The sequence below is a fragment of the Miniopterus schreibersii genome (assembly GCF_964146895.1).
Source record: "Miniopterus schreibersii genome assembly, chromosome: 8".
NCBI classification, from domain to species: domain Eukaryota; kingdom Metazoa; phylum Chordata; class Mammalia; order Chiroptera; family Miniopteridae; genus Miniopterus; species Miniopterus schreibersii.
Window position 1 is genome coordinate 79,235,995 of NC_138109.1, and position 17,078 is coordinate 79,253,072.

The 17,078-nt window shown below is 43.1% G+C and overlaps 1 protein-coding gene across 2 annotated transcripts in view; it reads left to right on the top strand.

Annotated features, from left to right (window-relative positions):
* Nucleotides 1-17,078, top strand: part of RPIA (ribose 5-phosphate isomerase A) — a 42,003-nt gene that overhangs the window by 15,940 nt on the left and 8,985 nt on the right. For both annotated transcript variants that reach the window (XR_013999416.1, XM_081145364.1), the window contains exons 4-6: nucleotides 12,933-12,992; nucleotides 15,089-15,153; nucleotides 16,620-16,688. Coding sequence is in view for 1 of the 2 variants with exons in the window: in XM_081145364.1 (XP_081001490.1) it covers nucleotides 12,933-12,992; nucleotides 15,089-15,153; nucleotides 16,620-16,688 (194 nt within the window). In the remaining variant the exon portion in view is untranslated. The remainder of the gene's footprint in view (nucleotides 1-12,932; nucleotides 12,993-15,088; nucleotides 15,154-16,619; nucleotides 16,689-17,078) is intronic.

Below are 17,078 nucleotides of genomic sequence, written 5' to 3' on the forward strand. Positions count from 1 at the left end.
AGATAGCATCATCCTCTTAACCTACTGTTTTATGGTGGAAATGACATGAACAGCTTAGGAAAATGATGGCGGGTTCCAGAAAGTTAGGAGGAGGGGTTGTTCACAGTTCACAGGACTTTTAAAAATTCACTTGCTCAGTTATTGTTTTGTTTTTGTTTTTTCCCCTCCCAAACCCAAACTTATTTCATGTTAAGTTGAGCCAGATGTAATCTCCTGAAATGGAATGATTGAAAGGAGATCAAAATATTTTAGGCCTTACGTTTTAAACAGGGAAATCTATAGTGATTTATTTATTTATTTTTTAATTCAAAATATTGCAGATGTCCCCTTTTCTCCCCATTGACCTCTTCCACCCCGTACCCACTCCCCTCCCCAGTCCCTTACCACACTATTGTGTGTCCTTGTGTTATGCATATATGCATTTAAATTCTTTGGTTAATCTCTACCCACCCACCCACCTACCCCCACCTTCCCTCTGAGATTCGTCAGTCTGATCCATGCTTCCATATCACTGAATCTGTTTTGTTTATCAGTTTATTAAGTTCTTTAGATTCCACAAATAAGTGAGATCATGTGATGTTTGTTTTTCTCTGCCTGGATTATTTTGCTTAGCATAATCTCCAGGTCCATCCATATTGCACCATAGGGTACGACATCCTTCTTTACAGCAGCATAGTATTCCATGGTGTAAATGTCCCACAGCTTTTTATCCACTCATCTACTGATGGGCACTTGGGCTGTTTTCCAGATCTTAGCTATTGTAAATTGTACCGCTATGAACATAGCGGGTGCATATATTCTTTCTGATTAGTGTTTCAGGATTCTTAGGATATATTCCTAGAAGTGGGATCACTGGGTCAAATGGCAGTTCCATTTTTAATTTTTTGAGGAAGCTCCATACTGTTTTCCATAGTGGCTGCACCAGTCTGTATTCCCACCAGCAGTGTACCAGGGTTCCCTTTTCTCTACATCCTCTTGTTGGTTGATTTACTGATGGTAGCCATTCTGACAGGTGTGAAGTGATGCCTCATTGTGGTTTTAATTTGCATCTCTCTGATGATTAGCCACGTTCTCATTTTTTCATATGTCTCTTGGCCATCTGTATGTCCCCTTTGGAGAAGTGTTCAGGTCCTTTGCCCATTTTTTAATTGGATTGCTTGCCTTCCTCTTGTTGAGTTGTATGAGTTCTTTGTACGCTTTGGAAATTAGCCCCTTATCAGATACATCCTTGGCAAATATGTTCTCCCATACCATGGCTTTCCTTTGTATTTTGAGGCTGATTTCTTTTGCTGTGCAGAAGCTTTTTAGTTTGATGTAGTCCCATTTGTTTTTTCTTTAGTTTAGCCCTAGGAGTTGTGCCGGTGAAAATTCCACTACATGACATGTCTGTGACTTTACTGCCTATGTTTTCTTCCAGGATTTTTATGGTTTCATGACTTACATTTACGTATTTTATTCTTTTTGAATTTATTCTTGTGTATGGAGTAAGTTGGTGATCTAGTGTCATTTTTTTGCATGTAGCTGTCCAATTTTCTCAGCACCATTTATTGAAGAGACTGCCCTTAATCCATTGTATGCTCTTGCCTCCTTTGTCAAATATTAACTGACCATCATGGTGTGGGTCTATTTCTGGGGTCTTTGTTCTGTTAAATTGATCTATATGTCTGTTGTACCAATACCAGGCTGTTTTGATCACAATGGCTTTGTAGTACAGTTTGCTATCTGGTAAAGTGATCCCTCCCACTCTGTTCTTCTTTCTCAAGATGGCTGTGGCTATTTGGGGTTTTTTTGGTTCCATATAAATTTTTGGAATATTTGTTTTAGCTCTGTGAAATATGCTGTTGGTATTTTAATAGGAGTTGCATTGAATCTATAAATTGCTTTGGGTAGTGTGGACATTTTAAAGATATTAATTCTTCCAATCCATGAGCATGGTATATTCTTCACTTGTTTATATCTTCCTCTGTTTCTTTTTTCAGTGTACTATAGTTTTCCAAGTACAGGTCTTTTACATCTTTGGTTAAGTTTACCAAGCACAGGTCTTTTACATCTTTGGTTAAGTTTATTCCCAGGTATCTTATTTTTTTAGTTGCAATGGTAAATGGTATTGCTTTTTTAGTTTTTCTTTCTGAGAGTTCATTGTTGGTGTATAAAAATGCCCTTGATTTCCGAATGTTACTTTTGTATCTAGCTGCCTTTGCTGAATTCATTTATCAAATCTAGTAGTACTTTGGTGGAGTCCTTTGGTGGGTTTTCTTTGTACAATATCATGTCATATGCAAATAATGAGTTTTACTTCCTCCTTTCCAATTTGGATACCTTTTATATTTTCTTCCTGTCGCATTGCTGTTGCAAGGACTTCCAGTATTATGTTGAATAAGAGTGGTGAAAGCAGACAACCCTGTCTTGTTCCTATTTTTAAGGGAAATTGTTTTAGTTTTTGCCCATTGAGTATGATGTTAGCTGTAGGTTTTTCATATATGGCCTTTATTATGTTGAGGTATGTTCCCTTTATTCCCACTTTGCAGAGAGTTTTTATCAAAAATGAGTGCTGGACTTTGTCAGATGCTTTTTCTGCATGTATGATATGATCATATGATTTTTTTCCTTCGTTTTGTTTATGTGATGTATCACATTTATTGAAATGCGAATATTATACCAGCCTTCCATCCTCAGAATAAATCCCACCTGGTCGTGTTGTATCATCTTTTTAATGTATTGCTGGATCTGGTTTGCTAGTATTTTGCTGAGGATTTTAGCATTTATGTCCATCAGGGATATTGGCCTGTACTTTTCTTTCTTTGTAGTGTCTTTATCTGGTTTTGGGGTTAGGATGATGCTGGCCTCGTTAAAAGAGCTTGGGAGTTTTACCTTCTCTTGAATTGTCTGGAATAGTTTGAGGAGGATAGGTGTTAATTCTTTGAATGTTTGGTAAAACTTGCCTGTAAATTCATCTGATCCTGGACTTTTCTGTGCCAGGAGTTTTTTGATTACTGCTTCAATTTCATTAGTTGTTATCGGCCTATTTAGCTTTTCTGATTCTTCTTGATTCAGCTTTGGAAGATTGTATGCTTCTAGGAATTTGTCCATTTCACCCATGTTGTTCATTTTGTTGGCATGTAGTTGCTCATAGTATTTTCTTACAATTCCTTGTATTTCTTTTGGGTCGGTTGTTGTATTGCCTCTTTCATTTCTAATTTTATTTATTTGGGCCCTTTCTCTTTGTTTCTTGGTGATTCTGGCTAAAGGGTCATCCATCTTATTTATCTTTTCAAAGAATGAGTTCTTAGTTTCATTGATTTTCTTTTTTTTGTATTTTTTTTTTAGTCTCTGTGTCATTAATTTTTGCTTTAATCTTTATTATTTCCTTCTACTTCCTCAGACTTTTCTTGCTGTTCTCTTTCTAATTGTTTTAGTTGTGCTAGATGGTTTAGTAGAGCTTTTTCTTGTTTTTTGAGGTATGCCTGTACTGCTATGAACTTTCCTCTGAGGTCTACTTTCGCTGTGTTCCATAGATTTTGGGTTGTTTTCTGTTCATTTTCGTTTTTTCCCAGGAAGTTTTTGATTTCTTCCTTGATCTCATTGGTAACCCATTCATTGTTTAATAACATGCTATTTAGCCTCCATGTTTTTGAATATTTTTGAGTTTTTTTATAGTGGTTGATTTCTAGTTTCATGCCATTGTGATCCAAAATGATGCTTGGTATGATTTCAGTCTTCTTGAACTTGTAGTGACTTGCTTTGTGCCTTAACATGTGGTCTGTCTTTGAGAATGTTCCATGTGCAGTTGAGAAGAATGTGTATTCTGCTTTGGGATGAGATGTTCAGCAAATGTCAATTAAATCCATTAGAACTAGTATGTCATTTAAGGTCTGTGTTTCCCTGTTGATTTTTTGTCTTGATGATCTGTCCAGTGATGACAGTGGGGTGTTAAAGTCCCCCACTATGGTTGTGTTGCTGTCCGTATCTCCCTTAAAGTCCACCAAGAAATTTTTTATATGATTAGGTGCTTCTATATTGGGTGCATATATATTTATAAGGGTTATTGCCTCCTGTTGGATTGATCTCTTTAGTATTATGTAGTGACCTTCTTTGTTTCTTTATATGGTCTTTATTTTGAAGTCTATTTTGTCAGAAATAACTATTGCTACTTTAGCTTTTTTCATTTCCATTTACATGGAATATTTTTTCCATCCCTTTACTTTCAGACTGTGTGAATCTTTTGCTCTCAGGTCGTGGGTCTTTTGTAGCCGGCATATATATGGGTCCTGTTTTCCTATCCACTCAGCTACTCTATAGTCTTTTGATTGGAGCATATATTACATTTACTTTTAAGGTTACTATTGATATATACTGACTTAATGCTATTTACTCCCCCTTTTGCTGATGTACCTTTCTCTCAATAGTCCTCCTCCTCCTAAAAGCAGTCCTTTTAGCATTCCTTCTAATGCTATTTTGGTGATACTGAACTCCTTTAGCCTTCTTTTGTCTGGGAAGCTCTTTATTTTGCCTTCAGCTTTAATGATAGCCTTGCTGCATAAAGCAATCTTGGTTGCATGTTCTTGCTTTTCATTACTTTGAGAACTTCATGTCTGTCCCCTCTGGCCTGAAGTGTTTCTCTTGAGAAATCTGCTGTCAGCCTTATGGGGGCTTCCTTGTAGGTCACTGCTTGTCTCTCTCTTGCAGCTTTTAATATTCTCTCTTTGTCCTTAACATTTGCCATTTTAATTATGATGTGTCTTGGAGTGGGTCTCTTTGGGTTCTTCTTGTTTGGAACCCTGTGTGCTTCCTGAACTTGTGTGGCTTTCTCCCTCACCAGGTTAGGGAAATTTTCTGTCAATATTTCCTCCACCAAATTCTCTCTCCCTTGCTCTCTTTCCTCTCTCTCTGGCATCCCTATGATGTGAATGTTGTTTCTCTTTATGTTGTCCCAAAGTTCCCTTAAACTGTCCTCATGCTTTTAAGTGTTTTTCCTTTTTGCTGCTCTGCTTGAGTGTTTTTTTCTACCTTATCTTCTAACTCACTTATTCTCTGCTTCATTGAGCCTACTTTTAATTCCTTCCAGGGTGATTTTGATATCAGGTATAGTATTCTTCATTTCTGCCTGGTTCTTATTTATCATATCTAGCTCTTTTTTCATGTTTTCACTAAGTTCCTGGACCTTCCCATTAAATGTCTTGTGGTTCTCATTAATTTCCTTGAGCATCTTTGTAACCATTGTTCTGAACTCTATTTCTGATAACTTGCTTAACTCCATCTCATCAAGGCCTTTTTCTTGTGATTTTTCCTTTTCTTTAGTTTGGGAGTTGTTTCTTTGACTCCCCATTTTGTTGACTCTTAGTGTTTGTTAGATATATTTACTGTCTCCCAGCCTTATGGGGAAGGATTTTGTAGTGTGAGTCCAGTGGAGCCCAGAGGTGTGTTTTCTTTAATCTTCTGAGCTATTTGCTCTAGGTGTGTCCCTTTTGTGGGTATCCCTTTTGTGAGTTCTTTGGGCTCTCCTGTGTGATTGGGTCTAGATTGTTGTTGACCGCTTCTTGGGAGGACTCTCCTTTCAGGTTGGCTAACTGTGTGTCTCAGCCCCAACCACGGCATGTGAGCTGTTGTACAGGTGCTGGCAAGGCAAGACAGTACACAACCAAACTGCCAGAAAACAAGCAGTAACTTACAAAATATCCTGACAATCGTAATGAAAACATGCAAAGAGAAAATAGAATTGGGAGAGCAAAGCGAGAACACAAATGTTAATGCAAAAAAAAAAAAAAAAAAATAGAGAAAGAGAAAAGGACATAAAGAAAAAAAATTATAAAATAAAATAAAAAGTAAAAAATAGAGACGCCACTGGGAGATAAAAGATGTAGAGGAAAGGATCTGAAAGAAGAGCGAGCAAAATATTGAGAGTAGCATGTAGGAATAGGAAAATAGTTGAAAAAGAAAAAAATAAAAAAATTAAGAGACAAACAGCAAACAGACAGGAAGACAGAGAAAAAAATGGGATAAAAAGAAAAGAAAAAAAAGTTATGCCAGTGGAAGAGGAAGAGAGAGAGAGAGGTAAATCAAGGGCAGGGAAGGAGTCTAATAAGAGAGATGAGGGCAACAATAAAGAAAAGCAGTAAACTTACTGGTTATAATGATAATATCCCAGCAATAAAATAGAGAATATCAAGAAAACTTTGATAATAGAACCAAAAACAAAACAAAGCAAAAAAAAAACAAAAAACATAGCAAAACAAGTTTTTTAAAAAATTAAAGAATTAAATTAAGAACAGAAAATTTAAAAAGAAATTTTTTTCTTTTCTCTTTTTTCTAAAAAAAGAAAAAAAAGTCAATCAGGTGAGTTTCATCTGGGCAGCTTATGTTGTCTATGGCTCACTGGTTTTTATGCTGATATTGGTTCTCCTGGGAGGTATCTATATATCAGCCAATCTAGGTTTTTGCTCTGGTGTCCTTAGGTAGTTGACCGGTCTGAGGCTCTCTGTGGACCACCTCCCCTTGTCAGCTATTTTTCCTCCCCCTTGTGGTTGCCTGGTTTTACTCCAGAGTCTTCTGAAGAGAGTCTTTAGGGTGCAGGCTGGCTAGTGTAGCTCGGGATATTTCTCCCCTTACTTAGATGTTTTACTGTCAGGCACTCACTACGGAAAAGTTAGTCTCTGCTTCAAAGCCAACTTCTCTTTCTTTACCCTATCCTCCAATTCTAGTTCTTCATACAGTTGCCTGCTGCAGGTTCAGATTGAATTCAGTCTTTTGCCTTTTCTGTATGGGCAGGTTCAGTGGCTTGGGCTCAGTGGGTTCAATTAAAAAAAGATTCTGGTGAGCACTTTGCCTGCCCAGCCCCCAGAAGGGGTTTTAAGCTTTTCTTCAGTTTCCAAATTATAGTCCGTGAGAGTCTTGTATTGTTGTCCTTTGAGCTGTTCTCCCTTCCCCCTCAGGTCTGTGCCCTGCGGGTGCTATCTGGGGCTTCAGTGAGCGGAACCAGCCCCTTTCCTGTTGGGGGTGGTGCTCCTAGCGTGCAGGAGAGGTAGGCATGCTCTTCCCCTCCTTTCCCAGATCAGGTTTGCTAATCTCACAGAGTGCTCATTTCATACTCTCCACAATGCAGACGCAAATCCCAGCTTTCGCTGTCTGTCTCCCCAATGCAAGCCAGTAATGTAAACGCCCATTCAGCAATCAAAAACTCAAAAACACACAAAGCAGCAAAAAAGGCAGAGAACCTGCCTGGGGAGGTTCCAGTGCCCCGGGCCTTGGAACCAAGCAGGAGGGGCCACAAAGTCAGCCCCTCTCAGGTCCCCTGCACAGTTGATCTCAGTAAAGCTGAGACAGCTCTTTGCGTGCTCCCCTGGCTCCCCTTAGAGTAGGTGAAAAATCTCTGATTCACCCCACTGGCATCTCTGGCTGCTGGAGTCCCTATCCACTGGCAGCTCTGGTGGCTGGAGACTGTATCCGCCCTGCTGGTAGCTCTGGTTCCTCTCTAGAGGGTGGAGACCTGATCTACCCAGCTGGCAACTCTGGTCCTCTCTCTTGTGGCAGGAGGGCTCTCTTCCCCTTCCCTGTGCCACACAGTTCAAATGCTTTCTGGGGTTCCACACAATGCCTTACAGGAAAGCAGAGGGTCCCTCTAGGTGGCTGCTCAGTGAAGCCTTCTGGCTCCTTTCTATTCAGAAACCATACACTGTGGGACACCCTTTCCTACTGTCAGCAGTCAGGGTGAAAGACTCTTGTCCCAGCTGCTGCCATTAGGTGCATTGTTTCACTAGGAAGGCGAGGTCCCCTTCTCACAGGCACACTGTTCCCCTGGCTCCCTCTGCCCACCCTGCATGGCCTCTCCTTCCCTTCTCTGCTCCGGGCTTGAGATCCCAGCTTTTGGATGTCAATCCATACTCCCAAGGGGAGGGAGCTTTGCAGCCTCTAACCCTTGGGCCTCACAGCCCAGCACTGGCTTCAGGGGGAACTCCCCTTTTCTGTGCCCTCTCTCTCTTACCAGACTGTGTGATATTTCTTCAGTGCTCCTTACTTGAAATATGTCCACTCAGGTATATTTCTCTTGTTTTTCCAAGTTGGTTACACAGTATTTTAGTGGTAAATCCAGTCTGTGGCTGGGAGCAAGGGCTCTCTGCTTCTTGTCAGAGTACCACCACTTTCCTACATCCAACCTATAGTGATTTAAAGTATTTGTATAGATTTTCCCTTTAAAGTTAGGCTTTGGAAGAAGAAAATAAAAAAGCATTTGAAAGTCAGATTTGGTTTAAGTCAAAAGTAGTTGTTTATTGTTCACACTGGCCTTTAATCTACCTCAAGCAGGCCCTAGAGGGAAGATCTTTTCAGATTTATTGTAAAATTTGTGAAAAACAGAAGGACTGCTAGCCTTACATATACCACTGTCGGGAGGGCATAAGCTGTGGGGTTGCAGTGAGAAGTCATTGCTTCCTGTTTTCACTAGTGCCAGCTAGTCTTTATTAGCTTTCTGGCTCCCTGCACTTCTGAGAGCTAGAAGAGGCCGAAGGGGCTTTGCTCCACACCCTCAGGAGATTCCTTAGCTGTGAGTTTGGAGTGTCTGGTGTCCAGGGGCTGCTGGTCTCAGTTGGGTGTCTGAGGCTACATTTGTGCTGGCTGGGTTGAAACTGGACAACAAATGGGTCCTGGCTGCCTGTCACTACTTGAACCAATTAAGCAGAGACAGGGTTGAATTGTATATGAGCGTTTATTCCAATATTGCCGGCACTATGGGAGAGCAGGGGTTCACCCATGAAAATCTGCTCTACCACCGCCCCTCCCTCCCCCATAAGCTAGCTGCTTATATTGGGTAGAAGGATAAAAATTACATAGGAAAGTAGGAATTACAGGCATGGGAAACTAGGCAAGGTATAATGCTAACAGATTACAAGCATTGTGGGCTGGGGGTCACAAAGGGCAGGTGCCTCCAGGACTCCATTGTTTTGGGAACAAGGCTACTAATCTTCCAATGATAATAGAAGTATAGACCACATTCCAAAGTTAACGCCCATGTCGCGGAGTGTACAACTCTCAGCCAGGTTAGAATGTGCTTTTTCTAATCACAACAAAACAATCATGGTTAACAGAGCATAATTAATATTTCTGCCCCTAACAGAGCCAGTGATGGGTCGATGCTCCCAGGGTAGGGCTGTTTTGTTGAATTCAGTGTTTTAGTTTACTCGAGCTGCCCTAACAAGGCACAATAAACGTAGTAGCTTAAAAAACAGATATATTTTCTCATAGTTCTGGAGGCAGCAGCCCGGGATCCTGTGTTGGCGGGGTTGATCCCTTGGAGCTGGGAGGAGAACCTGTTCTCTGCCTGTCTTCTGGCTGTGGTGGGGTGTGGCCTTTGGCATTGCCTGGCCTGTAGGTGCATCTCCCCGGCTTCTGTCTTCATGTTTATATGCCCTTGTCTGTGTGTGTGTGTGTCACTGTGTCCATAGTTCCCTTCATAAGGACACCAGTCATATGGGGTTAGGGCTCACCCTAATGATTTTTATTTTAAGTTGATTACCTCTGTAAGGACCTTGTCTCCAAATTAGGTCATACTCTCAGGTACTGGTGGATAGAACTTCAACATACCTCTCTTTAGGGGAGCACAGTTCAATCCTTAGCACTCAGGCCATTTGTGAGCATGACTTGTCTGTGCAGGGCCCCTTGCAGGGGCATCCAGCCAGAGGTGGGGAGAAGGGAGAGTTGGAGGATTTGCTGATGGGAGAAAGCTCAGCCTCCAGACCCAGTGGGATCTGAGGTCATTGTACAGGGTCTTCCATGTTGTAAATGGGGCATATACGGTTTAGAGGAAGTACAGATCCTGTGCTCGTGGTATTGCTTACTGTTTGGGGAGATGAGAGTTGGTGTGGGGCAGGAGGGATACCCACAAGCCTCCCAGGTTCAGAACATAGACAACACCTTCCAGCCCTCTCTCATGCCAGACTCTGGAGTGGTGCAGGGGTGGGCAGCTAATGGTGGTGGTAGTGAAAAAGGAGTCAGTTGGACATAGTGATTATTGAGGGTGTATATTTTTATCAGGCATATGAGGCTCCCTGTACATGGGAGGTGTTATTCACTGTCTCCAGAGTCCAGTGTTGTGCCTGGCTCTTAGGCACTCTACAAGTGTTTGTTGGATGAATGAATGCTGTCTTTATGTGTCATTTGTCACAAATACACAGTAGAGAAGAAGGAGAGATATGTGCCTTTTAGAGGAAGGAGAGATCCCACTCTTTTCCAGGGAGTTGGGAAGGCTTCCTATGAGGGGTGGAGTCTGGGAGAAGGCTGGAGTCTGGGAGAAGGCTGGCATTTCAAGCAGAGGAGGAATGCCAAGAACTCCAGGACTCCTTTTAAAACTGTTACTGTTGCCCGGCTCGCGTGGCTCAGTTGAGCGTCGACCCATGAACTAGGAGATTGTGGTTCGATTCCCAGTCACGGGGCGTGCAAGAGGACTCAAGCCTAGGTTGTGGGCTCAGTCCCCAGGGGGCATGAAGGAGGCAGCCGATGAGTGACTCTCTCATTATTGATGTTTCTGTCTCGATTCCTCTCCCTTACTCTCTCTGAAATCAATAAAGACATATATATATATTTTAAAAAGTGTCTGAAATGTGTTCTCATACTCTGATCACAGCCTAGATAGACAAACAGGACATCCTCATCAAACAGCAACACTGTCAAGTGGTGCTTTGAACTTAAGAAATGTTAAATTAAAATGATATAGTTATATAGGACTTTTCCCATAGAAATTGTGATAGAACGTTTTTCTTATATCCAGTTTTCATGTAATGTATTTGGGTACAGTTTAGTACTGTTTTTATTTATTTTTATTTTTATTTATTTATTTTTTTAGTACTGTTTTTAAAGTATATAAAACTAATAGGAAATCATAGTACATCACAGTTTTATTTGCATGATACAATATCACACTGAACTGTATACAGTTCTTGTCATTTTTCTAACACTATCTGTAACAGATGTTTGTTGCTATGGCACAAGTTACCCCCAAACTTAGCAGTTTCAAACAACTAACATTATTTTTTAGTTTCCAAGAGTCAGGAATCTCTATGGTTAGTTGGGTGGTTCTGGCTTTGGGTCTCTCATGAGGTACAGTTGAGCTGTTGGTCAGGGCTGCAGACATCTCAAAACTCAACGTGGTTGAAGGATCTGCTCAGTCATGTGGTGCTTGCAGGCTTGTTCTTCACAGGCTGTTGGGTAGAGGGCCTGTGCCCAAGACTGTCTCAGTGTCTTAAGGACATAGCAGTTGGTGTCCTCAGAGTGTCATGCCATTTCCCCTGCTGTGTGCCATTGGTCACACAGACAGTCCTGGGACATTGTGGGCAGGGGCTACCCAAAAGCATGAATACCAACGGGATCTTTGGGGGGTCAGCTTGGAGGCTGCCTTCCAGGATTCCCAATGTTTTTATAGTTTCAAGTTCTGGAATTAGGGTGATTCTCCAGGACTACTTTTGGAGAAATCTAGGAACTTGGAACTAATCCAGCAATGCCATTTTTATTATTATTTTCTCCATTATATGTTTCTCTTTAATAAGAATGAAATCATGCATTTTTTTTAACTTGTGCTTTTTTAGTCAGCATTTTATTTTAACCTTTTACTATGGAAAACTTCAAACTTTAGAAAGGCTAAAGAGCAATATAAAGAACTTCCATGTACCCATTACCCAGTTTGAACAATTCCTAATTCATGGGCAGTTTTGTTTCATCTGTGCCCCATTCTCCTCCACCTTATTTTGAAACATCCTAGTCATAGTGTAAATTCATTGTATGTATTTCATTCTGTCTGAAAAATAGGGAGACTTTTAAACATCTCAACAATACTTAAAAATGTAACAGTAAGCTTTAATAGCATCAAATATAAATCTAGGGTTCAAAATTCCCTTCTTGTCTTATCCTTAAAATATTTTTTACAGTTTGTTTGAACCAGGATCCAAATAAGGTCCATATATTGCAAATTCCAGGGCCTTAGTATTTTATTGTTAGATTTTGGGTGTGAAGATTTATGTTGGCCATTTCAGTCACCCTCATCTTTTTGTAGATGAGAAAATTTGCCAGGGGTTCCATGGCTGGTTCATTTAAGATTGAACCCAGACCCAATTCTTAATCTCGAGTGCTTTTCGCTTTAAGCTGAAACTGTTTTCAAGGCATGCCTTTGAAAGAAACATTCCCGTCCTCTGATTCCTTTGCAGGTTGTGAGCAATGACATGAGCACGAGTCCTCCTCACTGGCCTCGGATGACGAGGTTCATGTGCAGTTTTTCCAGCTGTGAGTCCTGCCCAGGGCCAGGTGGTGGCGGCCACCACTGCCCTTTGCTTGGTCAGCCTCTTACAGGTTACCTGTAGGCGTGTCTGTAAAATTAGTGGTGCTGACTTCCCACAAACATCCCGAATGTCTCCCAGGCTGGGCCTTCACTTTGCCGAGCCCCTCGCTTTCCCGTTCAGGGAGTCCTGCCTCTATGCCTCTGAATATGTGTTTTTTCGCTTATTTTTACTCTGTGGTATTGCCTGGGAATCACGCCGTATCAATTCATAGTGATCATCTTCAGCCTTTTCTCCACACTGTTGGATTTAAATAAAAACTTTTCTAATCCTTATAGATTTGGTTCTTATTTTAGGAAGTTTTTTTAAACACTGTGTTACCAGAAGCCTTAGGAGGCAATGACATTGTCTTAAATAGCAGACCACTGAGGAAAAGCTGAGCCAGCACTGGACTCAGTCTTCACTCTGTGCCATGTGCGACCTTCTGGCTCCAGGATGAATTAACTTAGCTTTACCTTTCACGGGTCTAGATCTCCTATCTGCTGGTGAACCAGATTTGGATTTGGGAGGGAACCTCGGTCAGGACTCAGTGTTCAACACTGAAATCCAACAGAATTCTGCACATCTTTGCCTCATGCTTGGGTAAGCGATCACGGTGCTTTTCCCTGTCTTCCGCAGGCCCGCCAGCTCATCCTGCAATATGGCCTAACACTCAGCGACCTGGACCGACACCCAGAGGTAAGAGTCAGGCTGCTGTGTCTTGCTGCCTCCTTTTTTGTGGCATTCGCTTGTCCATGAGCTTTGGGTATCTGTCGTGGGTAGGACAGAGGTCAGTTCATCATTAACCTTTCTCCTGAGACCTTGAGTATTAATCCTGGCTGAGGTCTCAAGCAGAGAGGTGTTTAGTTTCCAGTACATTCTCTTTGGTTTAACCTTGAGGGCTCAATTTGAGTGTCATTAAGGGGGTTAGAGGAGCCCCAGCTGCACCCTGGGCCTCTTTCGGTCCTTGGACAGATGTTTGATACTGAGTCGGCCCGTGGAGCTCACCATGACGTGGAGAAAAGAAGTGATTGTCTGAGGCACCACTCTCATTGGGGACCGGGTTACACTGAGTTTTATGGTAAAGATGATTACACACTGGGGCTGTCAGAGGAGGCTGCAGATGCGAAGGTGAGCAGCATGCTCACAGTCAACAGTTACTGAGCCCTTACTGTGGACCAGATATTTTGCTCAGTGCTGTACTGGTGGTAAATTATTTAATCTCCAGTAGTCTTGAGGGTGGGTACCATTATGTACCCACCTTTTCCACAGATGTGAAAAGGCACAGAGAGGGCAAGCCACTTGCCCAGGGCTGTGCTTTTTGTAAGTAGCAGAGCCTCAATATGAATTCGGGTGCTTCTAGCTGTAGAGTGGTGCTATTTGGAAGAGTTTTGTGGAAGAGGTAAAGTTTGAGTGGAACTGTGAAGGCTAGGTGGCAAGGACAGGAGAGAACATTCTGGAGAGGGATAGATGGGCCCCACAGCAGCAGTTCCGGGCAGGCATGTGGATATATGTAGACAGTGCCCGGGCTGGCTGGGGTGATGAGGACCGAGGGGGAATGGGGAAAGGGCAACATTGGATTGGAAGAGTCAGGCAGGGTGTGGCAACTCCAAAACCAGGCTGGTGGTTAGGGATTGATGCTCGTCTAGAGGTGGTCTAGTGCCCTAGTTGTCATGGTGCACGTGGGCCTCAGAGGGGTTAGCAAGGACCATGGGAAGGGCTCATTGAGAAAGATATGTGGGCAGAGCTGGGCACAGGCGAATCAGCTGTTGAGCACTGTTAGGAGAGTAGTTTAGTCTGAATATGGACCTGCCATCCGAACAGGAAGGGTTGCCACCTTCCAGGCCCTGCAGAGTCAGTGCCCAGGCCAAGCGCAGCCCTGGGGTTCTGAGAGTCAAGGAGGAGCAACATAGGCTGTGATTTCGGACAAAGGACACACACGAAAGGGCAGCAAGGGTGTGCCTGAACCTTTTTGCCGGCCTTACTTCTGTGCCCCAGCGGCTGCGCCAAGCAACTTCCAATTGCAGTTTGAACTGAATCTGCACCCTGAGGTTTCCTATTGCTATTTTTAAAAACCTACTCGAAACTCCCACGTTGTCCATGCAGAGTACAGGAGTGATGAGAAATACGTAGCTTCCTTGATTCCAAATTTTGGAAGGTGAATGAACCGATTGCCCTTTGACTGCGGTGGGGGCCGGTGGTAGAGCTTTCTAGTGAAAGAGTGGGCAAGTCCAGACAGGCGTGTGGCTGGGTCATCGTCAGGTACCTTGGATAATCTTCAGTTACGATCACATCAAGTGTGTCAGCTTTATCACTCTTCTTGGGGTCGTCTCTGTCCACTTCAAATCGCCCTGTGTTTGCCCCACTAGTGTGGAAACTTCTGTGTCAGTGTTTCTCAGCCTTTTCCTATGGTCTCTCCTCCCTTCCTCCATGACGTTTTAATACCACAGTTATGTGTATATGTCTGTTTCTGTACTTGGGGTGATGTCACCCACATTGAGGTTGCACTATCCCCGTAATTCCAGCTTGTCCACAGAGAATCCCGTTCGTGAGGAGAGACGAGTGTAAGAGCTGGACCCAGGTGTGGTTCCCAGGCCCATGTTTGTCTCCGGGTGACTCCAGGGGAACAGTTTAACCTCTCAGAGCCGCAGTGTCTTGATTGGTTAAAAGCAAATAACTAACTGTACCTAGCTAATCAGCTGCGGAGGGCCTGATAAGTTATTGCATGCTCAAGCTTGGCCCAGAGCCTTCCCTCAGAAGGCCTAGTAGGTTTTGTATCTTTCCTCCCAACACAGATCGACCTCGCCATTGATGGTGCTGATGAAGTAGATGCTGATCTCAATCTCATAAAGGGCGGTGGGTGAGTGCTGTGGTGACTGACTTACTAAGGAGTGTCTGCCCTAGCAAAGCAAAATGGATCACCGAATAAGCAGATTGGCACTGTGATGTACCTGGGTTTGCCTTTCTACTAGGATGTTGAGAGCTATGGCTGGAGAGCCAAATTGGTGTTTCTGGTCATTAGTTGCAAAATATGGTGAGTTGATTCACCCTAATGGGCTCTCCGTGTCTGCATTCTTCTGCAGATTCAAGCTTTAAAACTGCGGGCTGAACAAGCATATTATTGGGGCAAGATTACTAGGTCTGGGCACCAGTGTGTGGTCTTAGCTTTAAAGCTGCTCTTACCTCTGAGCAGTTAGTGATGCATCTCTTCATTCATTTAGAAAACATTGGAATCTAAAAAACTTAATAAACTGATGAACAGAATAGATTCAATGACATGGAAACATGGATCAGACTGATGAATCTCAGAAGGATGGAGGGTGGGAGGGCGGGAGAGTGGAGGGGGAGAGATTAACCAAAGAACTGATCCACATATATGCAAAACCCAAGGACATGGACGATGGTGTGGAGAGGAACTGGGGAGGGGGGTGGGCTGGGGTGGAATGGGTCATTGGGGAGAAAAAGGGACTTCTGTAATATTTAAACAAACAAACAAAAAAGAAAACAAACTATTAGGTGTTTCTTAAGTGGTGATTTGGGGGGTAGGAAGGGTGAGTTACAGAAGGTGAAGTTCCTGTTCTACTGGTTCAGACTGAAGTGACACAAACTTTGTTTAAAAGCTCTTTGTGCTCTCTCTGCTTCGTCACTGTCAAATAGCTTGTAGGCCATGTTGTTCCAGACATACCTTACTTCTCAAGCTATAGGCCCCTCCCCATGCTTAGATGCCTTCTCTCTCAGCTTGGGACTTTCTCACAGACGCGTCTTAAATAGCATTAGACCCGGCCTAATGGAACCATTGTCCCATTTCTGGGTTTGTCCGAGACACAGGCTAAGGTTCCCATAGTCTGTGTAGTAGAATCAGAATGTCAGCTTTGTTGCCATAACAGAATACCATAGCCTGGGCAGCTGCAACAACAGAAATGTCTCGCAGTTCTGGAGCGTCTTTAATTGAAGGTGACTGCCTTTTCACTGTGTCTTCACATGGTTGGGGGAGAGAGTAAGTGAGCTCTGGTGTCTGGCCACAAACACTTTTATCAGACCAGGGCCACACCCTTATGACCTCATATAACTGTAATTACTTCCTCAGAAGCCCTATCTCCAAATACAATCACTCTGGGGGTTAGAGCTTGGACCTTAGAATTTGGGTGGGGCACAGTTCAACTCATTGCACAGCATGATGGACTTGGGTCATGTCCCTTAAAGAAGTAAAAGGAAGGTTCTCTTTAAGTGCCAGAATTGAGTGGATTTGGGTTTTCTGTATCTGACTAGTTCCCAGATCAAGTTTGTGTCTTAACTCCGTGTTCACGTTCTCCTTCCTATCCCCAGAGGCTGCCTGACCCAGGAGAAGATAGTGGCAGGCTATGCCAGTCGCTTCATCGTGATTGCTGACTTCAGGTACAGTGTTTCTTGTTCTGAACTGTCCACCAAGGAGGTAGTCACACCCCAGGCCTCACCTGCATTTTGTAGAGGAGGGAACAGAGACATGGAGGGACTGTCTGACTTAGGGCAGTATCTAGGAGGCTTCTGTTTTGCTTTCGTGCTGAAGGGAGACATTGCTCTTTATGTGCCTTTGGAACGAGAAGTAGTTGTCTCCCTTGTCAACAGAGCACGTCCTCGGGTGTCACTCCTTTGATCCTCCCAGGGAGCCCCAGAGGAGGCAGGGCAAACACTGCCCCCCGGCAGTGACTCAGCACGCCTGCTTCCTCTCGGGGTCACGTGTGACTTGTGCTGTGGACAGTCTTTGACCTGGCTCTCGGGCTCCCCTTCAAGGTATCTGGTAGAGGC